General features: G+C 46.3%; 7 protein-coding genes across 7 annotated transcripts; 2 read left to right on the forward strand and 5 right to left on the reverse strand.

Annotated features, from left to right (window-relative positions):
• Positions 1-4,683: 4,683 nt before the first annotated feature.
• LHYA1_G006799 (uncharacterized protein) lies at positions 4,684-6,269 on the forward strand (the record flags this gene model as incomplete). The annotated part of the gene is made up of 5 exons (XM_031151732.1): positions 4,684-4,689; positions 4,777-5,043; positions 5,094-5,924; positions 5,971-6,067; positions 6,118-6,269. 5 exons carry the CDS (start codon positions 4,684-4,686, stop codon positions 6,267-6,269), a joined length of 1,353 nt encoding a protein of 450 aa, XP_031002956.1.
• Positions 6,270-6,809: 540 nt separating this feature from the next.
• LIP4_2 (Lipase) lies at positions 6,810-8,700 on the reverse strand (the record flags this gene model as incomplete). The annotated part of the gene is made up of 5 exons (XM_031151733.1): positions 6,810-7,109; positions 7,151-7,794; positions 7,843-8,211; positions 8,262-8,345; positions 8,397-8,700. The coding sequence occupies 5 exons, from the start codon at positions 8,698-8,700 to the stop codon at positions 6,810-6,812; spliced, it is 1,701 nt and encodes a 566-aa protein (XP_031002964.1).
• Positions 8,701-9,482: 782 nt separating this feature from the next.
• On the reverse strand, positions 9,483-11,586 carry LHYA1_G006801 (putative transporter; the record flags this gene model as incomplete). Its single annotated transcript, XM_031151734.1, has 9 exons — positions 9,483-9,746; positions 9,817-10,053; positions 10,153-10,464; positions 10,511-10,672; positions 10,726-10,819; positions 10,913-11,029; positions 11,082-11,253; positions 11,301-11,430; positions 11,485-11,586. The coding sequence occupies 9 exons, from the start codon at positions 11,584-11,586 to the stop codon at positions 9,483-9,485; spliced, it is 1,590 nt and encodes a 529-aa protein (XP_031002965.1).
• Positions 11,587-12,368: 782 nt separating this feature from the next.
• LHYA1_G006802 (Unsaturated chondroitin disaccharide hydrolase) lies at positions 12,369-13,931 on the forward strand (the record flags this gene model as incomplete). The annotated part of the gene is made up of 3 exons (XM_031151735.1): positions 12,369-12,575; positions 12,630-13,094; positions 13,155-13,931. 3 exons carry the CDS (start codon positions 12,369-12,371, stop codon positions 13,929-13,931), a joined length of 1,449 nt encoding a protein of 482 aa, XP_031002962.1.
• A 345-nt stretch (positions 13,932-14,276) lies between these two features.
• Positions 14,277-16,999, reverse strand: ctnA_1 (Citrinin biosynthesis transcriptional activator; the record flags this gene model as incomplete). The annotated part of the gene is made up of 7 exons (XM_031151736.1): positions 14,277-15,285; positions 15,348-15,669; positions 15,720-15,897; positions 15,951-16,558; positions 16,616-16,696; positions 16,744-16,820; positions 16,866-16,999. 7 exons carry the CDS (start codon positions 16,997-16,999, stop codon positions 14,277-14,279), a joined length of 2,409 nt encoding a protein of 802 aa, XP_031002963.1.
• Positions 17,000-17,905: 906 nt separating this feature from the next.
• Positions 17,906-18,988, reverse strand: vrdA_1 (Versiconal hemiacetal acetate reductase; the record flags this gene model as incomplete). The annotated part of the gene is made up of 2 exons (XM_031151737.1): positions 17,906-18,757; positions 18,809-18,988. 2 exons carry the CDS (start codon positions 18,986-18,988, stop codon positions 17,906-17,908), a joined length of 1,032 nt encoding a protein of 343 aa, XP_031002960.1.
• Positions 18,989-19,581: 593 nt separating this feature from the next.
• Positions 19,582-21,871, reverse strand: HNM1_3 (Choline transport protein; the record flags this gene model as incomplete). The annotated part of the gene is made up of 10 exons (XM_031151738.1): positions 19,582-19,763; positions 19,844-19,922; positions 19,972-20,122; positions 20,173-20,301; positions 20,348-20,425; positions 20,472-20,691; positions 20,737-20,821; positions 20,991-21,195; positions 21,370-21,619; positions 21,670-21,871. Coding segments are annotated over 10 exons (1,581 nt in total), but the record flags the coding sequence as incomplete, so codon positions are not given.
• Positions 21,872-23,708: the final 1,837 nt, after the last annotated feature.

Below are 23,708 nucleotides of genomic sequence, written 5' to 3' on the forward strand. Positions count from 1 at the left end.
GCTGTTGTTGATCTGCCATTGTTCTCTTGGCGGCGGGGGGTGCTTGAGTCTTGGTGGGGGGGTTCTTTTTGCGGGGCTTCTGTTGCTTGACCTCTGGTTCGGCTTCGGAGGACTGCGGTGGTTGGTCTTTTGATTCGACCTGTAGCTCAGACTCCTCTTCCGATTGATATTCCTCGTCCTTTTTGGGTTCGGTATCTTCGTTCTCGTTGGGTTTGGTATCTTCGCCCTTGTTGTTGGGTTCGGTATCCTCGTCCTCGTTGTCGTTGTCTACTTTGGTATCGTTCTCTTCAGGCTCGGATTCGACTTCTGTTTGCTCAGCGGCCTGTTCCTCTTGCTGTTCCTCTTGCTCTTGCTCTTCCTCTTCCTCTTGTGGGACCTCTGCTTCTGCTTTTCTGGGTTGCTTTTTGCTACGCGAAAATATCAGACTCGGAATCGAAAAGGGTGGATAGGAAGCTGGGACACATACTCGTTAGACATGGTTCGTGGAGCAAATAGGATTTGGTGTGTACCTGATGATAATTCAGAGAGACGATTTGTGAAAAAGAGAAGTCTTACTCCTCAAAAGATAGATTTTCTGGATGCTTTATAGAGAAAACCAAAAGGAACGCGGGCAAATCCTGTATATGGTGGGTGTGGATTATGACGCATTTGTGCAGGGGTTAGAAAACGGGAAACGTTGAAAACCGGGGAATATGATCCTGGCAGCACGGCTTGAAAGTTGGCAACTTGGCAACTTGGCACTCGCAACTTTTACCGTAGCATTGATTTTCTGCCAATCTTTTCTAAATAAAGTGCCTACAAAGTATTTCCCTACCCCGACTTGGCGTGGCTGACAGATGTGGCTCCGTTCGTACTTGTATTAGTGAAGTAACTGAAGCTCGTGTATCGACGTCCAATAAAACCGTCACCCACCAAGTGTTTGATTCTGTATTCTTTTCGGCAATATATAATATACAGGATCACTGCGGATTTATCTGATAATTTAAAAGTACAATCCTTCCTCGGATATGTAATGTTAAGCAGGTCGACAGCCACGTGCAAGTAATGAGGGGGGGGGGGTTAGCACCACCTTAGCGTACCTACCTCCTACCTAGGTATTTATAGGCTCACGGGGCGGAAACCATTCTACCTACCTAGGTAGATAATGCATCCTATTTTCCACCCCATCCACAGTCCACCTGACAGTGTTGCTAAGACCAACGACTATTAATGTTGTATTTTTCTACAAAAAGTATATGGAAGATGTCAGCTTATCCGAAATGTTCTAGTTTGCTGCGCTCAAGTAATGCTAGTATCAACTATAAGATCAGTTTACTCAACTATATCGATATGCAATATCAAACAGGCGAAAACGAGACAGCAAGTATTTCCTCATACATAAAAAGCCACAGATGTGGATGTTCTCGGGACTGAAGGCATAGCTCTTGTCCCTTTGCCTACTCCTGCTCAACTACATAAAACGACCATTGATAAGCCTGATTTTGAACAGCAAGACTTCGCTATAAATAATGCCCCTGGCACAACTTGGAGATAATCAACCGGCGTATAGCAAAGTTCGACTGATTGCAACCGTATTTCCACTCTTTGTGAGTCTTCGTACCCTTGTGCAAACCTGCAAAGTTTATCTCTTTCCTAAATTCGCCCAAGCCGTAATTAAAATTTTCTCTTATGCCTTTTACTAGCAGCCCTCGACTTCACCATCTCAACAACTGCTCTTCAAACCGCAACATGATCCTTCCACTCCTCCGCGGGTATCAAATCTTCTTTCAAAGGTCTATCGACAGCTCCTCAAATGGGTAGAATCTTGGTAGCAGCTTACATTCATCAGGAAGGCTACGATACCTGCCATCAAATACATTTGAATCAGTTGGTCATGTCTCAGTCAAGGGGCATCAGGAACCATCCTCGTCAAGCACAGTCCATTCAAGTATGTCCCCCACACGCACAACCATCCTCACTCAAGGCCTCTCCAGCATCTTGGACCGAGACAACAATCCAGGGATCTACCATCAGTCTGTATTAGCCTGTGTGTGCATCAAAAGTGATTGTGGTACTTCGGAGCCCTTACGATCGTGATCCTCACACATCTTCATCACCAGAACGTCCCACTTGCGAGAGCGAATAGCATCCACAACTATGAGATTATCGGTATTCGGCGTGCAGTCCCTCAAGATCATGGCATCCCATGGATGAATGTCGCACGTCTCTGCAGGACCCTTGAATATACGGATATTCTTTGCCTGTGTGGCCAAGAAGCCCCAAGCGAATCCGGCACCAGTGGCTCCTGTAATGTGGACATTGACTAGAACTGTCAGCACATGAAGAGTCCCAGGTAACTTTGGTGGGATCGGTCTATACCTGTCATCAATTGCCAAATGGATGAACCAGACTTCTTATCACCATGCAATTCTCCACCTGCAGAATGGACATATTCCTTGCATCGTTCGTTATTCTCGACAGTCCAGTCAAGATCTTGGAAGTTGTCGCCGTCGTCCTTCTTCAAACAATACTATGTTGCACTGATTAGCGCGACTATGCAGCAGCAGCAGCAGCAGCAGGGAGAGAAACATACCATCTTTCGCAAGTAGCTTGAGCTGCTGTACTCAAGGAACGCAGCCCGATCTCCGGTGAGTAGAGCCTTGTCTCTGTCATCGAGGACAGCATCACCAAACCATTTGGCAGGATTGTCACAGATCATTCCGTATGCCCTACACCATTTGATGTAGCACATGTTGTTGTAGGATGGGATGGGATGGAATGGAATGGAATGGAATGGAAGACGATGGGATGGGATGCCCGGATGACACTGTTTCTATAGTCAGTTGCAGACACTCTCGCCGTTTGCAACGACAGAAAAGACAGAAAAGACAGAACAAACGACTAATAGTATAGATTGAAGTTGGTGGAGACGGAATGATCGGAGTGCTTCACCCACAGAATTGATGGCTGAGATTCAAGAAAAAGAAGAAATCAAGCCGGAGGTGGAGGTGGAGAGGTGAATGAATCGGTCGAAGTGAATTGAGGTCGAAAAGGAAGAAAGGTCAGAAGATGAATGACAAGTTGCCTTGGATTCTCGACTGGATTCCCTTGAGACCAGAAGGTGATGCTGGATGAGAAGTTGAAGTTGAAAGAAGATAAAAGAGGAAAGGAGTGGAAAGGAGCAAGAGCAGGGCAGGAGGCGCGTGCATCACACGAAAAAACGTGATCACACCCCTAATTGCCTTAGAAGGGTTCCCTGGGCAACCGATCAGCATCAGCAACCGGCAACTCTACGGGATAGGGGGCTTTAGCTTTATGTTTTATTGTTATAGGATACGAAGATGGAAATCTGAAAAATTATAACTCTTAGCAGTACCACCTGTAGGCTGCGCTAGTATGGTGCTAAGACCCCCTGAGGTTAAATGTCACGTATAGATCATACCTGTGACATAAACCCCCCTTTTTAAAATCTCCCAAATCGTCTAATAAAGTCTACGTTGATATTATATACCATCTGCATCACTAAACTGTATCCTTACATTAGTAATAGATTCGCGATCTGCTACTCGACGTAAAACGAACTTCTTAATGTATTGCAAATAGAGCTAATATTAGCCTCTCCTGTGACGGGTTGATGTTAAGGCTTGGCACGTGGTACATATGCACGTGACTTCGCATACACGACGTGATTTCAATCTCGCTTCCCTAGGAAGCTAAGAAACCCCTTTTAAATAATTCCTGCGAGAGAAGCTTCTCTTCTCTCTTTACTTAATTCTTCTTGTATCAGATTCAGGCTTTTGCTCTGCATACTTTGCATTTGCCCGGTGACATCTCCTAGTTATGCTACTTATTAGCCTCGCTAAGAGCTATGACTATTTGAGGTTGCACCTATAAAGGGCTTAAAACACTAGCATACCTAGGCATCTAAGGAATCTTTCTGAAAATGTTTAGACGGTTCTATGAAAGAGTAGATGTAATAAAAGCGAAGAAGAACTTATTACTAGGTGAAAGTCTTTAAAAGGAACTACCGTAGTCTAATAACAACCCCGGATTACTCCGCCTTCATTCGTGAAGTAAAACTTCGCGTAGTTCAAGTCCGGACCAGGCGTTTTAGAGATAATAATTCTTACATATTTCTTTTCCCGAGACTTCTTCCGAGATTATAACCAAAATCTTCACAAGGCTACAAAATAAGGGCCGTCGGGGGAAATAAAGAATTGGGCAGTAATCGGATAGAAACCACAGTGAGAAATTTGAGCATTCTTTAGACTAAGCACTTATTGGTCCCACATACTTAAACCTATTTATTAATCGTGATTGAAAAAATACCTGGAAAGTACTTTTTAGATTATTATAAACGTAACTAGATCACAGTAAAAAGTCTATAATTAGATTAGATCTGGATAATACTTCCGGCATTTCCCCCGCGTGGTGGGTGTCGAACGCGAGATACCTCCGTCATTTCAATCTCTTGGCATGCAGCTGCAGATTGCGGAGGAAATCGCCAACTGGGGAATGTGGGGTGTGCATGATTCCTACAGCCAGCATCTAACCGACGTATACCGTGCGTGCTCTACAACGGGTACTTAACCTGGGCGATCTTTCCTATAATATGGTTAATATATTTCCCTGTCAAAAGTCTTACGATCCTGAGTCCTGGCTAAAGAGCTGTCAACAAACCACTTGAGCACCCCGATTCCAACTATGAAGGTATGGTAGTCAGTTGAGTAGTCATTTAAAATATGCCCACTCCAAATCTTCTACTGTTCTTCAAGAAATTCTGCTAATTAGGTGCAGGGCTTGATATTTATTGCTTTGCTAGGATGCTTTGTGCAGACCGGGTTTGCAACAGGCGGTCTCAACGGTCTTCCAATACTCAATGGGCCAATTAATCCAGTCGGGAATATCTTCGGTGCAAAGAGCAGGGTCGGGCAATTCATCCACCCTGGCCTATGGCATACTCATGATGATTTGGAACGAATCAGACTTGGTGTCACTAATGGGCTCGATCCATGGAAGACTGCGTTTGTCAATTTCAGCACAGATTCTTTCTCTCAAGCTTCCGTGAGATCCATCTCTTACTCCACATTCGAAACTGCTGATAAAATATATAGTATGAAATGCAAGGGCCAACGACCATTCTCTGTCGAGGGCCATGTAGCAACTACTCTAGCTTCACTAATGATGTTCGCGCGGCATATCAAAATGCACTCATGTGGTACATAACTGGAAACCAGAGCCACTGGGACCGTTCTACCACTATACTTGATGCTTGGGGATCAAATCTTACAGACATTATTGGGACTGATACCTCACTCTTGGTGGGTCTTGAAGGAGACATGTTTGTAAATGCTGCTGAAATCATGAGATGGGAAGGCAACTGGGTTGAGCAAGGTGCGCACGCTTCCGGTGGGTCTGGCTTCTCCAATCAGCTCTACTGGCTATTTGCACGGCAATCGATCATCATAGGACAAGCAAACTATGGAATGATTAGTATAAAAGCTCTTCTATCATTCGCTGTTTATCTTGATGATGTCTCCATGGTAAGTCTATCCTTCATAAATGAGACTGTCTCGGCTAAGATCAAAAAGTACAACTATGCTCTAAACGCATACCAGAATGACCTCTGTGCTGGTTTATTCGGCAATTACGAATCCGAGACAGGGCAAGGTGCCGAGACAGGCAGAGACCAAGGACATGCTCTCGCAGGGCTTGGGTGGACGGCTCTTGCGGCAAGAGTAGTTCAGTCTCAAGGCGTTGACATTTATTCTCTTGGGGATAATCTCCTTCTCAACGCCTCTGAATATTCTGCCAATTACAATCTAGGCAACGATGTTCCATATGACCCGAAGTTTTATCGTTGTGAAGCGATCCTCATCAATGGACCATGGTCTGCACCTTCAAATATCAGTCGTGGTATTGCACAAGGCCCTGCAGTTTGGGATGTAAGTGGGCTTTTCTGTGGAGATTGAAAACTTTCTGACCATACAGATCATATACTATCAATATGTCATCAAGAGGGGTCTTGACGCGCCGTGGACCACGAAAGCAAAACAGGCCTATGATGCGTCTGGCGGGGAGCAGCATGGTAAGTGAAAAGAGAACTTCATGAATCTGGATAAATGCTGACTTTACAAGTGACGGGGAGCAGTTCAGCAGATCAGCCAAGCTGGGGAGATCTGCTTTGGTCATACCCAGGGAAAGGAGATTTCATTAATGATAATGAGAGAACAATTTGGGGCGGCGGGAAAATTGGCGCTAATGGCACTGGGAACTACAACAGCGCATAACATCACAATTTGGAGGCCTAATTTCAGTAGTTAGATTGGTTTACAAGTAAAAGCTATTCTTGGCTACTAGGATCCTACAAAGATCCTCGAATAATTTGATCTGATAATACTGAGTGCATTCTTCACCCTCGTGCTAGACTTGAAAAGTGGCGCTTGTCACATCGCCATTTAAAGTCCCCATCTGCCTAGCACATTAAGAATTGGTGTCGTTTTTCTGTCCATGAGACGCCTCAAATAATCTTCTAAAGTGGTAAAGGGGTTTAACCGAGACACGTGAGGAGTGACGCCCCCAAAAGTGAGAAAGCCTTAAGTACATCGATATCTATAACTATACATCTTAACATAAGCACTAAGGGACTTCTACCAGAATTTCTAAGAGGAGAAAGAGGACAGCAATACGATGGCATTGATCTTTGGCGCCTACAAGTGAATTCCTAGTCACAACATACCTCATATATATCATCTACTTGTCAATCAGCAGTATTTTACTATTCAAAGCCGATGATGCTCTATGTAATTGCTTTTAAAATACATTCGGACTCATGTCTTCAATTGTCCCCATATCGTGCTCCAAAACTCAAGCTGGGCACTTCTCCAATTATCGACCTCGATTTCACTTTTTCCAACCCTGAATACAAAATTACTCGGACTATTAGAATACTCAGGCCATATGGGAGTTCCCCAAACACCGTGGTGATTGGGGTTCAAGTCGTGCACGAAAGAGATCCATGATCTTGACATCAGGTTGGAAAGATCATAATACTCGCTATGCGGACCGATCCAATTAGAGTTAGCTGTGCTGGCACTTGGGTCGATGTTAAATACAAAGCAGATCTTCTCCTATGTTAGAATTGAACATAATGTCTTGGTGAGAGACTTACCTCTGAATAATGGGTTGCGAATACAGGTGCCACCGTCGCCACGTATTCCTCAATGCCGTTCCACGGCGGCTGATCAAAACGATAGCTGTATACAGGATTCCGCACATGATTCGGTAAGGATGCGTAATATTTTGTAGTGAACCGGCGTCCTGCATGAATCACTTCATCCCCAACAATGGCAGCTCCTCGTTTATACATATACCCTTGATCAGCAAATCGCTCCGATCCAGTGTTGAAGGGACACCCTTGTGTTGGATCATCTGGATACAATTCCATGATCTTCGATACGGTGCTGTTGCTGAGTCCAATTCCCATTCCGGAAACCATCGCACTGATATCTCTAGATGTGTTGAGACTATTTCGCGGGCCGAAAAAGCTAGCAGTACCCTCGTCTGTGTTCGACCCAGCTAGTATAGCAACGGGTGCAACTTTCCCTAGGCTGAATGATGTCGAGGGAAGTTGGGTGAGGAATTCCCCGTCAAGGACAGGAGTCATGACAAATGGCGAGAAAGCGTCAAATAGCGTTTCGTAAGGAACAGTTCGGAGGCAGTCCAGTGGATCAGCTGCCTCTGAACATCCCACCGTTTCCGTAACATTGTCAAAAGTTGGTTGGTATGTCGTATTGAGCTGCGCAATAGAGTTGACTGCCAATCAGTACACGCAAGTCTTCATACCTGTTTGAGGTCACTTACTTCCTGGGCCTAAAGCATTGCCGCTTTCTAGTATTGCAGCTCTGAAAAGACCATCATGCTTGCCGTCAAAGGCAGTGAGGTGGTAGCCTACGCTGAATCCGCCAGCACTTTCCCCTGAGATGGTGACCTTCTTTGGATCCCCGCCAAAAGCCCATACATTTTCTTGTATCCACTTGAGTGCGAGTCGCTGATCAAAAAGTCCAATGTTTAATTCGCCAGCTGCGACAACCTCTTCAGATGCCAAGAATCCCCATCCTCCTACACGATAGTTGATTGAAATCACTATGATAGGTTTGTCAATCGCAACAGATGCATTAACAAGGTATGAGGTGTTGTATCTCGAATCTGCACTTCCCCCAGCATCGAATCCTACGTCATGTAAATAAGGAGTAAATTCGGGAGAGGGAAAACCGCCGTACCTCCTCCATATATCCATACTAGTACGGGAAGTCTATGTCCAGCCGTTGTACCCGAGGGCCTGACAACGTCCAATGTCAAACAGTCTATCAAAACTCAGCAAGATCTCCAAAAGAGGCAGCACAGGTTGTATTCACCTTCTCCCAGAGCCAGCCCAACATCAAAACCAGCGTATCCAGGGCAGCTCGGGCTTCTAACCGTAGCATTTTTCACACCTTCCCACGTGTTAAGGTACGGCTGTGGACGTCTTAATCTCAAATCTCCAACTGGGGGAGCAGCAAATGGAATCCCTAAGAAAACATCCTCCTTGAAGTCCGGTAGACGAAACCCTTGAACTGTGCCATTTTGTGTAATGGCTCTAGGAGGAGCTTCATGGTCTTCATAATCAGAATTAGAGGATGCGAGCGCGAAAAGCGACGCAAGATATAACGCGGCTCGCATTTCGTTAGTAGGCAATATATATTGCTTACAGTCACGTAATTCTGCTCTACAGCACCATAATATATATTTGCTTATTCTCGGGATTCATTTAGCCATCGGCTTCCGAGTAAATTAGATTATCCCGCGACCCCCTGCAAAAGGCTAGAAGCTTTTGCTCCGGGGGGGATGGCCGACAACTTCCCCGCCGGTATCGGAAACATCGTGCGGGGAAGGTATAGAATAACTTGGATGGTGAACAGGCTTTCGGGCTTGGTGTTGTGAAATGGCGTTCTTTCAGGAACAGGTGGAAAACGAAGCCCCCTCCCCTCCCCCACTAAGACAGCGTAGGAAACGCTTGAATCTCGGCTAGAAGGTGCCACGAACAGAAAGCCTAGTGCTAAAAGTGCAGAGGGTTTATAGATTTACTACAGTATTAAATTCATGGCACCAGATCTAAGTCTGGGCTGACCCAACACAAAATCGCGATCGACGTAAGACAAGCTTTTGTGTGTAGCAGACCAGCAGCATCGGTAATTAAAACTGAAGTCGAGTAAATTAAAATACACATTCTACTACTAAGTTCTAATAGTCTGTCCAACTCTGTTTGATTCGTTTCTTTTGCTTCGGTGCTACCATGAAACTCAGCTATACCAAAAAATACAAAACGCAGCTCTTGCAGGTGGAAATCAATCCCTTTATACGAAGTAAATGGCTAATATCTACCTAGCTAGTCATCTGACTCGGAATTCATCCCTGCTCTTCCAGCGTCTAGTCTCAAAGGAAGCTATTACCGAGGAACAGTCCTATACCACGTATCTGAAATCTGGATTCTCTTTATCCGTAAGATCTTCAAATGCGAGCTGATGATCAATCTTCTCATCAATTGGAGCGGTCGAGCTTGGCGCGGCGTCGTTAGCCAAAACGGCCGCTGCGGCATCACGCTTTGCTTTGTTACGGCGTGTTAGGAGGATGCGAAGTACCACCAGGAAGATGTTGAATAGAACATAGAGACAGAAATGGGCTGTGAAGCCTTTTCGGTATCTTGGTTTGTCACTGTCTTGGAAGATCTGGTTGAGGTTAGAGTCTCGCGTCCAGTAAACCCCAAAGTTAAGATGTTGGGAAGTACGAGTTTCTTACTTGAGGTGCCGTCATATTTCCAGCGGCCCATCCAATGAAGGTCATTGCAAGCGTTGTAGACTTCTTAGTCTGGCCGGCCACATTTCTTGAAATCACCGAGAAGAGAAGATTTCCCTCTGCAAGAATGAATTGTGTGCAATAGAAGGCGATCAGAAGCCCCACTCTAGTCTTTTCGGACGGGGCGATTGAATAGATAACTGCTGTTCCTATAATTGCTGGACTGTAGTCAATTAGCAGCTATTAACGATAATAGGAGTGGAAATAAGTGGGCATACAGTGTCCAAATCTGCAAAAACGTCAGCGCATCTTCGTTGGCTAGGATTTGGGGCAGCGCACATGCATAATCAAAATTGTCTGCTTAGAAGACTGAGCTAATGTAGCACCTCCGATCATAACCACAATAGTGACGGCTCCTTGAGCAATATTCAACAATTGTGTCTCTAGGGTCGAAAATCCGAAGGAAGCTATTATAAGGTTGGAGAAGACGCCGAGACCACCTATGACCAAGGTAGAGGTGATTGAGAGCATTATATAACACCACACGATAGGGTCTGATACTGTTTCCAGCATTTGGTACCGCTTATAAGTCTTGTTTTGAATACCAGTCTCGTTGACACGGACTCTCTCAATCATCATCCGTTTCTCGTCCTGAAAGTGTCAGATACGAATTATATGGGCAAAGTAATTCAATTACCTCGGAAAAGCATTTGGCTTTCATGGGGCTATCAGGAACCCACCAACCGATGAAGCATGCCCAAACCACTGTGACGCACCCAAGAACGAGGAATAGCAACTGCCAAGAATATATGCTGTGGCCGACATAATGGGAAGCTCCCCATGCGATAATGCCGCCAACCTGAAGCATTATTCATTAGTAATCTATTGGCAAGAGTGGCAAGTGGATATTACCATGAGTTGAACTCCAGTCATACAATACCATAGAGAGGTAAGTACTGCCTGCTCTCGCTTGGTGTACTTGAAAATCATAATCAGTGGTTGATAGCTTGAGCATATATTTCTCCTCTTCACATACCCACATAGTAGTCCTTTTAAAATCAGAATTTACAAGTCCAAAACATCACAACAGATAACTTACATGATGATGAAAGCTGGCTGTACACACGACTCAAATATCCCAAGCAGGAATCGAACAACCATTAGCCCCTTGAAATCCTTGGCAGCTGCAGAACAGGCAATTACTACACCCCAGCATCTATCACAGAGTCAGCATTGAGGTAAGTTAATAAACAAAGCTAAAGTCATACCCAACATTGAAAGCAATGTACTTTGCAACTGGAAGTTTTTGCAGAAGCATGTTCGTAGGGTATTCTCCGACTAGCACACCCATGTATAAGATGGTCCCAAGCCAGCTGTAATCTTGGCCAACGAGGTGTGCTTCCTTCTTGATTCCCATGATGGAGGCAAAGCCAAGCGTGCCTGACCGCATATTAGCAGAAGTTGGATCTTGCCGCTCGCTTCCTTACCCTTATCTAGAGATTGGCAGAAATATGTTCCGAGCATACAGGCCAAGATTCTTTTGTTGACCGTCCAGAACATTTTTTTGCTTGTCTCTTTGTCGACGAAAGCGGCGGATACTCCCGCATAGGTTGCTGTCTATGATAGATTAGCATACAGGAATTTGAAGTCGGATTGTTGTTTAGAACACACCTCTTCATCGAGATCCAAATGTCCCTGGGGAATTGCTGGTGCCGTGTGTGGTGTGATTTGGTCCTCGTGGTGAACCTCGGAGTCTATTTCTTCTTTACCCATCTTTTCTCGGAATGATTGAAAACTCAAAGGAGCGATAACTAGGGTTTGAATTGCCTTGAAGTACAACCGATTAAACGACTTTAGAAACGATCAAGACGATAAATCACGCGTATGTAGCCCTTCAATTCTATCGGATGTCCTTTCCATCAAGTACCAAAGGTAGACGGGCACTAGGAAGAGGAGATAGTCCGTGAGTACTCCCCAGCATGCGCTTTCCAACACGCAAATAGACCAATGACAGGGTTCTGCTTCTTTGGCAAGATCGGGGCTCGTGCATGGAGCGCTATTCCTCATAGGATGTTCTTATGACCTGTTGCTGTCGTCCGCTTAAAGTTTGCTCTCGATCCTACGATTCCCCGGCGGGCTGCTCCGGTACATAGGCCGGTCTCCGCTAGACGAGCCCCCTTCTACTCTCACGATACGGAGCAACGATCCCATCCGGTCTCAGATTGACTCCTTGCCCCTTCCGTCGCCTACTATGGCTAGACGACTCTCAAGATCTTGGCACTCAAAGATGCCTAACGTGTAGCTGTATATCTAGAACTGACCCTTTTAAAATCCATAGAACTTCTTCTGCTACTGCGATATTTCTTAAACCACTCGCTGACTTTCGTAGCAAGCGTTACTTTGACACCATATTCTCGTCTAATGTTAGAGGTTGAGATGAACGATACTAAAAAGCGAACGAGACAGTCAGTGACTGAATCTGAGGAAGATAGCCGTTCGACTTTTCTCCGAAATGATACTTCAGCTGTAAGGTTGTCTTCATAGAAGCAATAGATATGAATTGGCTAAAACTAACGAATACTTTGCAGGTTATTTCGAAGAAAACAAGGCCATCAGTGCATCCTCCAAAGATTGGACTTATAAGTCCTCCAATCAACGAGCCAATAAGTCTCATTTCTACTCCCAACAGTGCAATCGATGCATTATACTCGGAGTCTGCAGTGGCAAAGATATGGGGTGTTGCAAAAAGAGCTCTCGACAGGGTAGAACTTTGCTAAAGTTTGAAAGGATAGATAGTTGCTAATGTCCTAAACCAGTCCTCTCCTCCCACATTCTTTCCCGAATATACAGCTCCTGGTGGTACAAAATACGTCTACCGAGAGTTCGACTTCTGGACATCAGGCTTCTTCCCCGGATCCATGTACCTCCTTCTCGAGAGACAAAGAAAACATCCCGAATCCTTCCCAGCGCCTCCATTTTCCGGCCTGCCCCAGACCCCACACCCCATGCAGCTGCAGTACGCATGCAAGTGGTGGACAGTGAACCTTCATCAGAACGCATCTCTCACAACGACCCATGATTTGAGTTTCATGATCTCCCCATGGGCACGTTTAGCCTGGGAACTGGACCAGGATGTGCAAGCCTACGGGACGCTGATAACAGCCGCAAAGACGCTCGCCGCGAGATATAATCCTAAAACGGAATGTCTTCGATCGTGGGATACCTGCGTGACTAACAGATACTCTTTCACGGACCCGTCATTGGATTTCCTAGTCATCATAGTATGTTCACATCATATGGACGCTCCTTTTTCAGCCCCAACACAACACTAAACATCACAGGACAACATGTTAAACCTCGATCTCCTATTCTGGGCCGCCACCGAACTACGAGATCCCGCACTCCGTCAAATAGCCATCAGCCACGCCAAAACCACGCAGAAACACCACATCCGCCCAGACTCCACCACATTCCACGTCGTGAACTTCGACCAGGACACCGGGGCCGTCAAAGACAAGTTCACCAACCAAGGCTATTCCGACACCTCGTGCTGGTCGCGAGGGCAGAGCTGGGCCATCACCGGGTTCGCGCAAACATATCTATGGACACGCGATAGGAGTTTCCTCACGACGGCGCAGGAATGCTCCGATTACTTCCTGGCGCATCTGCCACCGAGCGGGGTTCCGTATTTCGATTTCAAGGCCCCCGTTACGTCGACGACGCCTACGGATACGAGTGCGGCGCTTATAGCATGTTACGGCATGCTGCTGCTGCACGAGGCGCTGCTTGCACTTGATGAACCGTCGCCGTATTTGAAAGCCGTTATGCATGTTCTCGCGTCTGTGTGTGTGGCTCAGGTAAATCCACCGGCGCGTTTCAACTGTGACATGGTTAGTATCTCGTCTGTTGAGCATGGCATTTCGAGCGAGGTGGGGGCTTTGGAGGTGGATATGGGGGAAGGGGCCGAGACAATTGTGCGTGGTGCTACGATCAACAACTACGAATTTGCGCCGAGGAGATGGGCGAATCATGGTTTGGTCTACGCCGACTACTATTTTTTGCTCGTTGGGAACAAGTTGTTGGATATGGGTATTGGTAAGGGCGTTGGTGCAGAATAGACTCGTCGTACCTCCGTAGATCAGTAACTTCAGTGTACTGTAAGGTGGGAGAGTAGATCAGTAGATATTAGAAATTGCATCAAATTTGACTTCATGATTGGTCGTCGGTATCATCGCCGTCTTCAAAAAACCGCCATGCACAAAACCTTTTTTGTTCGCCGTGGTTGTGCTCTTTTCGTCCGAATCCCTCCTTTGTATACTGCTGCACTTTTACCAGCAAGTCTCCTCACACGGACTTCAATCCTAGACAAGGGGCTCGCCCCTATTCTACCCTTGAACATGATTGAATCTGTACAACCGAGTTCAAAATTGTCCCTGAAAGACAATCAGTAAACCCACTCACAGCTACTGCGAGTTGTCTTTTTCCGGAGCCAGAGGTCCAACAAACATACTGACTCGTTGATTAGGCACGAACGAGTAATCAAAGAATGAGTTCAAGTCCTCAAATCCAGAAGCGTTTCCCGTGCCAGCACCATATCCCATCACGTGTGGGTCGGGGTAAGTAGAGCCAAAGCCTGTTTCTCCATGTTGACTGTAGCATGTGTTAGCGTCCATGCCGCTTAACACTGGCGAAGAAATCCTTGTCTGGGTGTTGCTGGCAAGGTGGGGTTGGAAGGCCGGTGGCAATGGAGGGAATGTGAGTGATATACTGTCTGGCGAATCCTCTTGGTCCATGATCATCGTGGACTCCATGTTGCCGTCTTCTCTTTCGTCATTCTTCAATGGGGTACTAGATGGTGGCAGTGCGGTACCTGCGATTCCTGGCATAGGATAGAGGCTGCTAGCGCCTGATCGCATGTTTGGGCCAGTGGTAGAGTTCATACCATCACTGATTTGTTCTTCCGAATATGCTGCTTGACGGATATCCAAGGAATTCAGGCCTTTATACCGGGCCTGGACTAATCTGGAGGCAAATTTGGATGCAAGATTGTCTGTTTCGCTTTCCGCTGGCCCATTCCAGCGCCGTGAAATCTCAAATAGACTGTTCGTCAATAATTCAAATTGCGGTGGAAGAGACGTGCTGAAGTGAAGAGAGTGAGCCAGAAGCATTCTCCCACTCATGAAAAGACAGAACGCGAACTGGGGGTTTGTGAGAGATAGAGAATCCTGCAAATATTTCTCTGCGATGACGGCGACTTCGGTCGCAGCAGCCAAGCACGTTTCGGCACTGGACACTGAAGGGAGACGGATTGGACTTGATTGCCATTCTTGTGAAGGATAGGCAATCCCTTGATGCAAAAGACCGACTGCCGTATTGTGCGTTATGTGTGCCAATGTTAAGTTCGGGTCCATGATACCATCACTATTCAAAGCGCAGGCTTCGCGCCAGCGCTCGGGTAAGAATATTTTCCACCTGGTGAAGGGTGTAAGTTTCTAAAATTGGTTACTCACGGAGGAATATTGATTGACACTTACTGTACTAGCCGCAAGTCAAGTTCTTTGAATCTCATCAGCCATACTTGCACATCGTGGATGTTGGACACATTAACCGCATGGCGTAAGAAGAATGTACTGACGAGACTCAAGCTTTCCGATGCCTCAATACAGTACGCAAATCCTCCAATTGATGCTTGGTCGTCCAGTTCAGGTCGCGAGGTAGGAAGAGCACTATTTGTCGACTTGTCGGCAACCCCAAAGTAGGGCGTTGGGGTGTTAAGTGGATTTCCCTCCTCCCATAACGCGCCCTCGCATGGCAGTCGTCTTCTGACATCAGCGCTGGTCAAAGAGAAGTTCCATCCTGTAGCGATGCTGCAGAAGCGATCCATCAGGAAACATTCCAGAAAACACGTCGTCGTTCTTCTCTTTCTATCCAGCTTTTGCAAGGTGCGAGAAATGCCATTCGCTTGATGAGAAATTCGGCAGATTTAGTTTGATCCTCGTCTTCCACACTGAGCTGCAATTGTTCAACAGTGCGTGTCATACTTCCCACAATAGACCATGCAGAAGGCCCACGGCCGCTTCCAATCTAAGAGCAACTTAGACGTCAAGCAATTATGTATTGAGGGAATGGTCGCTTACTGTGTCAAAGGCGCAAATCACCAGCGCCTGCAGGTTCTCAACAGAGAAAGATTCCATACTTTGCAGAATAACAGTCTGCCTACTTCGTTTCGAATATCTAGCCCTAACATTGGGATCGCTAACCCTTGCGTCCTCCGAGAATCGAATACATAACGATACAATGGCGTGAAAAATGGTTGTGAGATTTCGACGTTGGTCTGGTATCTTCATCCTCGCTCGGAAGTGTCTGACGTGTAATATGGGAATCCAGGGGTGAATACTCCTAAAGTAGATTTCAACTAAATCGTCTATAAGATCGTCAGGTGGCAAGTCATTCTCGTCAGCATCAGATGTGGCCGGTTGAGGCTTCAGTTGGGTCTGATCTTGAGTATCTGTAGAATTGCGCCTTTTCTTTCGAGGGGGCTCCATGGTCGGCTTTACTGTTTCAAGAGTTTCTACGGACAAGGTCGATAATGTACGCTTCAATCGTGCGGTGCATTCTTTCAAAGTAGCCCCAGAAGTAGTATCGTCGGGCAGAGCCGGCGATGGCTGGGCTTGGATAGAAGATAAGCAGTTCCAGACCTGCTGCCAAAGTACACCTTGGCCAAGGAACATGTTCTCCAGTGCGACTGTGAACATTGCCTGTTAGCTGTAAAGATATGCCAAAGGTCATGTGGTGGCCATACCAACACGCTGATTTAAGTTTTCGACGGCGCCCGTTCGTAACCCCGGCTTTGTCTTTTTATCATCGTAGAGACAGTCGATATCTCCAGGAGGTCAGTAACTGGAAAGTAATGGCAGTTCCAAAACGCACTGAATCTCACGCATTGTGAGCATGGCTGCCGCCGGGAGCATTTCGCTTTCTTTCTTCGACAAGACTGGCAGCTGACCCTGGATCCTTAGCATTAATGTTGCAACTTGAAATTCAAGACTCACGCTGGGCCTTCCTCTTCAGCTACAGATTTCCCCGACTTGCCATCCCCATTAACCTTGGTTCCATTCTGCGCTTTCTTAGGTCGCGATGGGAAGGCTTCCGCCTCAGAACCTGATCCCTCGTCGATATTGGGCATCTTGGATTCAAATTTGCAATAAGGAGTGTGTTGTAGAGGTGTATTACATTAGAAGAAGTATATGACAATTTATTCACGTGGGGAAGTAGTGTCAGTGTAGATGTCGATGTCGATGTCGATGTAGATGTAGATGTAGGACCAGATTAGGTTGCAGGGGCCGGGGCAGGAACGCGTTGTCGAGGAGCTTCCTCCCACACCCGTGTGGAGAAGAGGGATGGAGAAGTGGATGGAGAAGTGGAGTGCGGGGAATTATTGTCTGGCACAGTGTCGCGCCATGCGCACCAACCCCCCTCATTTACCCCAGGGGCGGTCAGCCGCTCTCAGACGCTCTCAGACCCTGGTGCACAAACAAGGCAGCATCTGTAGACGGATTTATTTGGAGGTGCAAAAAGGCTTGGGGGCTTGGAAAATAATCCGTCAGAATGGGGATAAACATCAGATGAGGAAACAGAAGAGATCGACATTTCGGGATAGCGATAGGCGAATCCAGTGTTGGTTTTTAGGAGGTTCAGGGGCTGACTAGCGACCAAATCGCAAAAACTATACTCATGACATGACAAAGGGCAAGTTGAATATCAGAAAATCATATTCTTCATTCACAGTATCATGTTATCATGTCATGGGTTCTACTGGTCCGACAGCGACGAACACGTCAAGGCAGAATGGTTCGTGAGAAAATCCTCTTCCAGCCCGTGCCCGTGATACCGGAGAACGGGGGAAGTACCGTAGACGTTTCCGCTACAGCAACATCACGCATTTGGAAAGACCATCTCGTGTAAGCCAATCTCCCCCCCCCCCCCCCCCCCTGAATCTTGATGCTCTAAACATTAGGATCAACTAAAAATGAGGACTATATTATTTAGTCCTTGTATATATTCGGAAGCCATTGCTAGCTATTTCGGGCTCCTATGATATCACTTCCTTCGGAACGTAAAGCTCTTCTACATACGCAGAATCTCCATCAGTCAGCCGAAAGCCCACCGAGGACACAGCCTCGTCAATTCGCGCAATGCTGTGAAGACCCGAGATGGGATAGATATTCTTCTTCAGACACCACCCAAGTGCAATAGTAGCCATCGGCACACCGTATTTCTCCGCCAGCTCAGCAACGCGACCCACGACCGCCTCATCCACCTCGGAAGATTTCTTCCTCACCAGATTCGCTAGCACTTTGTCCGTCTGCTCTCGCTTCGAACTGCGGTCTGTCCAGGGATGCGCAAGCACACCGCGCGCCAATGGACTCCACGGTATCAGCCCCACGCCACTGTCGCGGCAGTATGGGATCATCTCCCGCTCTTCTTCTCGGTATAGAATGTTGTAGTAATTCTGCATCGAGATAAACTTGTGCCACCCGTGCGTCTCGGCTACGTTTTGTAGCTTTTGGAATTCCCAAGCCGCCATGGAGCTCGCGCCGAGATATCTGACCTGGCCGCTCTCCACGACATCGTTTAGCGCCCTCATGATTTCCTTGGCTGGTGTGTCGCGATCCAATCGGTGGATTTGCAGCACATCGATATACGTCCCCAGTCTTTTGCAACTAGCTTCGACGGCATCGAAAATGTGCTTTCGGGAAAGGCCGACGCGGTTGACGAGACCCTGCTTGTCTTTTGTCATCAGTTCTGATATGGGAGATTGCTTGATAGGATCAATGGCGTATAAAATCTTGCTGAGTATAACGACTTCCGACCGAGGAATATCGTACTTTTTGAGAGCTTTGCCAATAATCTCTTCCGAGCGTCCATTGGAATATGCGTCTGCCTAGATGATATCAATCAACTTTAGGGATCTTACAAGGATGATAAAACGAACTGTGTCCCAGGTGTTAATTCCAACTTTAAACGCGTGTTCGAGCAATGGCAATGCTTCTTCTTCCTCCAGGATCCAGTCCTGCCACCTGGAAGAGCCATAGCCAGCTGTGCCCAGAATGATCTTTGAGATGTAAAGCCCCGAATCACCCAATCTATTTGAAGTATACATGTCAGCTCTCATTACTGTGAACTTGATCTGTAACAGAATGTTTACCTGACGTATTCCATGCTAGCGTTGTTGATTAAGTAAACAGACCGACAGATTCTTCACAGTTAGTTGTATATTTCAAAACTAGGTATCTCAAGATAGAAACGGTCGTTCTCTAGAAAATGGGGGTGAAAACGATAAGACCAAGTAGATATACGGTGCGGCGTAGTGCGGAGCGCGGAGGAACTTGCGGGAAAATGTTCTAAGGTAACACAAGCATCATTTTACTTGGTAGCAACCGAATCAAGACATATCTGATGAACCATGACACCTGATATATACTAAAATACTCCCTAAACTTGTGCCTAAACTACTTCGTCACAAATATTGAATATAGTACTAGCCTAGAAGAAATATTTTGTGGGCGACGAGGCTCAGCTAATGTTTAGCCCGGAATGATAAGTGGAGACATAAAACCAAAGAATTCATATAAATGAGATGTCAAAAACATAAGGCAGTCGTTCGCGTATGTTTAAAATGTCAATTTACATGGTTGAGGAGAGTCCATTGTTGAAGATGAGTTTCATCTATAGTACAGACTGAGATACATACAGATCGCCTTACATCTTTTTTCCTTGCTCTTCCAAACTCGAGTCTGGCAACGCCAATATCGGGTCTACTCCTATAACCTCTCCATTTTGTAGACCCTCAATATTGATCCGAGGGCCCGTGAAATTCTTCTTGCCGTCTACAAACCACTGGATTATTGAGATGATTAGGATAATGGCGAAGACGACGACGCAATAATCTGTAAAAGAATCAGTATACCGTATTATCATAAATATTGCGGGATGGCTTTTAAAGGCTGGGAGATTGGAAAGTGCATACTCATATTGGATCCGGTCACGGGAAGATCTGGCGGGAACAAGAAAAGGACCGTCGTCACAATCACATACGCAAGCCCGATCTAGCGATCACTGTCAGCATGTACCATGAACAAAAGAGGTTCAACATACCAGATTTGCAGTCCACCCAAGGAGTGGAGATAGCTTAAAGGGCCGTGACTCTGGGAGCATGGATCTTCCACGGAGACAATTGATAGCAATAGGAATGCCATATGAAACGCCAAGGGCAACGACTGAGGCTGAAATGATGGCATTGAACGCGCTTGAGCCAGGTTAGCTTCCACCTTGTAAGAAAAGTGCAGAATTAAGTACCTGCTGGACCCCAAGAATATACACCCGAATATGACCACCAGTACAACTGTCAGATAGAGAGCATTGAGGGGCAGATCAAGTCGAGGGTGGACTTTGGCAAAAAAGCGAGATACGGGAAGACCTCCGTCTCTGTGTCCATGTCAGTAAAGTTCTGATTGGTAAGGTAAGTACAAACCTGGCAAACGCGTAGGTCATTCGGCTCGATGTAGTCATGATGCTAGTGGTTGCGAAAAGGAGGCACACGAGAGGGAATCTAGATCAGTCAGCAGAGAATGAGAGCCCGAACTAGAGATCCTCACATCAAGAGGCAGATTGCTCCAGCCTTGTTTCCAGTGGCGTTGTAGAATATTTGAAGTAGCGGCCCTGCCGTTGACTCAATCACGCCATCAGGACCATCGATTGTTCCTGCCACGAAGAGAAGAACCATGAGGAAGATGAACCCGGTGAAGATACCAATGCCAACGCAAGCGATCATGATTTTCGGGCCCTCGACTTCGGGGTTGGGGATTTCTTCGATCACTATGCCATATTAGCAGACGTCAGGCCATGAAGAGAAGGACCTACTGTGAGCCACGGCATCAAAACCTGTCAATCCAAGCCCAGCTTGTAGGAGACCTAGTAGCCACGATATTCCGTCAGGCCAGCCAGTCTTGATTTCGCACAGATAATTAGCATGAGATGCGATAAATTATAAGGGAGCCGAGATTCTTTTTTTGAAGCAGCCATTTACAAGATTACCGGAACTGGTTTACGAGAGCTCAGGCGCTTCTCCCTCCTCGAGGAATATAACAAGATAATACCAAGGGTGGCAAGCTTACCTCGTTCAAAAATTCAGTAAAGACGAACTCCGCAGAGGAGTACTCCGGCGACGCACAAGCCAGAACAGTAATCGAAATCACGACGAATCCCACCAGTGACCACAGGAATGCGGATTTCGTGATAACAGGCAATGCATCGGTCATGAATGCATTAACTAAGAATGCAACCAGATTGTATCCAATATAAATAAGAAATTGATGCCATCTGTATGGCGAGTCAGCAAAGTAAATAGTGCACGCTTCCGGAAGGGTCAAGCTGCCTAGCGCCATTTAGGGCGCTAGTCCAGAAGCCAACACAACTGCCCTGGATTCCAATGGTGCTCTAAAAGTCGCATCTCCTGTGAAATAGTTATGAAGAATCGTATGAGAATTGGCTCACCTTTGAGGATCGTAAGTGGGATTCATGAGGGATATGACTCCCACGATCAGCTGACTTCCAAGCAAACCCCCAGATGAAACTAATGCTATCCAACCAGAAACATTAATCCAGCCAGTGATCCAGCTAAGAATAGGAACCCATCTTTTCCAACTTATCACAGCGACCCAATGATATTGACCCCCTGCGGTAGGGTAGGCAGAAAGGAACTCGGAGAGCGAAACGGCAAGGCAAAGATTGCAAACGCCGGCAGCTGAAAAAAAAATTCAGTTTGGTGTGGCCAAGACTTGTTGTATGACTTACTGATCAGTCCCCATAACACAGATGTTGGACCACCACTTGGCAATGCCAACGACAAGCTTGCAGCGAGAGCGGTCCAGCTGTTCAAGATTGCAAAAGCGAGGCCCAGCATAGAAAGAGGAGAGAAGTTGCGATTTAATTCGCTCTTGTGGCCAAGGTTAGCCAGACGGGCTGCGTCTGCATCACTTTCTGGGTGATGTGGCATGCTGGGAGTATTGAATGGTTCCGGATTGTCTCGAGAGATGAGAGAATGAAAGAGGGGAAATAAAAGAGAGAAAAGAAGAAGATCGTGCCATTGAAACAAAGGAGGGAGGTGGTACTTTCCTTAGCCGTTAGCACTTGTCTGATGCGGGCCGAAAATGTGGTGCGGTTTTGGGGGTTCGGCGAGACCGAGATAAGTTCGATAAGTGACAAGTTTAAACCAGTCATGGAGAAGAGCAAAAGACAAATTGGAAAGACAAAGTTAAAGTGGAGATGAAAAACTGGACACCAAAAACTGGATACACATCGTCATGTTTGAAGTCTAACTAACCCCCCTGCCAAGACGAAGATCCCGCCTCCGGTCACGCGCTACGGAGGCTCGGGAGGATGCTTAAAGCCCAACACGTGATCATACCCCGCACTTTTTGAGATAGAGTTGCAAGCCAAGGATGGATGCGGCCTTGAATTGAGATACTTGTATAATTTCATGTCCGTCAGACCCGGTCATCGTGAAAGATGACCACCGCAGATCGACCGTATCCTCCGCCTCCCAGCAGAAGACACGGGCTGTAAGAGCTGCAGAGATTACTGTTGAGTGGTTCTACTCCGGGGTATAACGTAAGACATACCCACATAATATCGTATGACCAACGGCTTTAGTAAAGGTTGTCAGTTTGTATAGGAGATATTGCGATGCTTGGATATCTCAACATCTCTCTTTGTATCATCTTAACAGACTTCTCCAGATGCATCTGCAGAACAGAAATAGCGAGTCATGGTAGGACAAGCCTGTTTTCATAGCTGAAACCATAATAATAACACGAGACTTTGAAGTTAGAGTAATTACTCTATTGATATTTTTATCATCAAGAATTTAAAAGAGAAATGGAAAGATGTAACAGAGTACTGTATCTTATTGCGGAAACATACCAAAATCTTCCAAATAATGCCTTTCGCGAAAAATACCCGCTTGTTGATTTAAGCTTCTTCCATGAACCCCTAGCGTTCTATTTCCATATTTAACCGTCTAGCCAATCGTCGTAAGCTTCGGTCCGTAGTATGAAACCCCGGCGGCAAATGCGGGCTATCCGCGCGTGAATGGCCAACATGTTACGAGCCTCACAACGACACTCCATTTAAAGCCATCGTCTCCAGAGCTTGGGGTTTCATGCTGCGTCCGAAGATGTTCTCGACACGTGTATCGATCTCTTTTGGCGTGGCCAGTTTGCTGCGCCCTGGTATTAATTAAGCATAGAAAGAAAGAAAGGTAGGTCCTAACATTGGTCGTTCGTTTGTCGACGCTGGATGGCGGGATTATTTATAGATTTCATAATGGTATTTGCTATACTTGATCCTTTAAATGGTAGTACTAGTCGGGGTTTGGAAGTTATCTGCTCGTCGTTATCGAGACGCAACGAAATATAGGATTAATGAAAAGTGAGGGACAATTCGATCATGCATCCATACTTATCAACCTTACTATACAAATTTGTTTACACGTTTCTATTCCGGGAGTCATTCTAAATTTAGCTGGTCTCACCTTGGCCCGAAGGATACGGCCCTGTGGGTCGGCGGCTGTCGTTGTAAAACTCTAGTAAGCGCTGTCGAGCTTGCCAGATCCGGATCGCCTCAATGGTCAAGTACATGGCGTTTGCGTCTGTTGAGGAGTAAAATTTCCAAATACATCTTCTTCTGGCTAGCAATATATACTGCTGTTGCAACTGCACACTCACATAATCTCGACAATTTCCCAAGAATCAAATTCCTTCTGCTGGAAAACACAACTCACATCCCTAAACCCGTACCAACGAATTCTACAAAAATGAGAACATATCTGTTGA

This window comes from Lachnellula hyalina (assembly GCF_007821495.1).
Source record: "Lachnellula hyalina strain CBS 185.66 chromosome Unknown contig00142, whole genome shotgun sequence".
In the NCBI taxonomy this organism is placed as follows: Eukaryota; Fungi; Ascomycota; class Leotiomycetes; order Helotiales; family Lachnaceae; genus Lachnellula; species Lachnellula hyalina.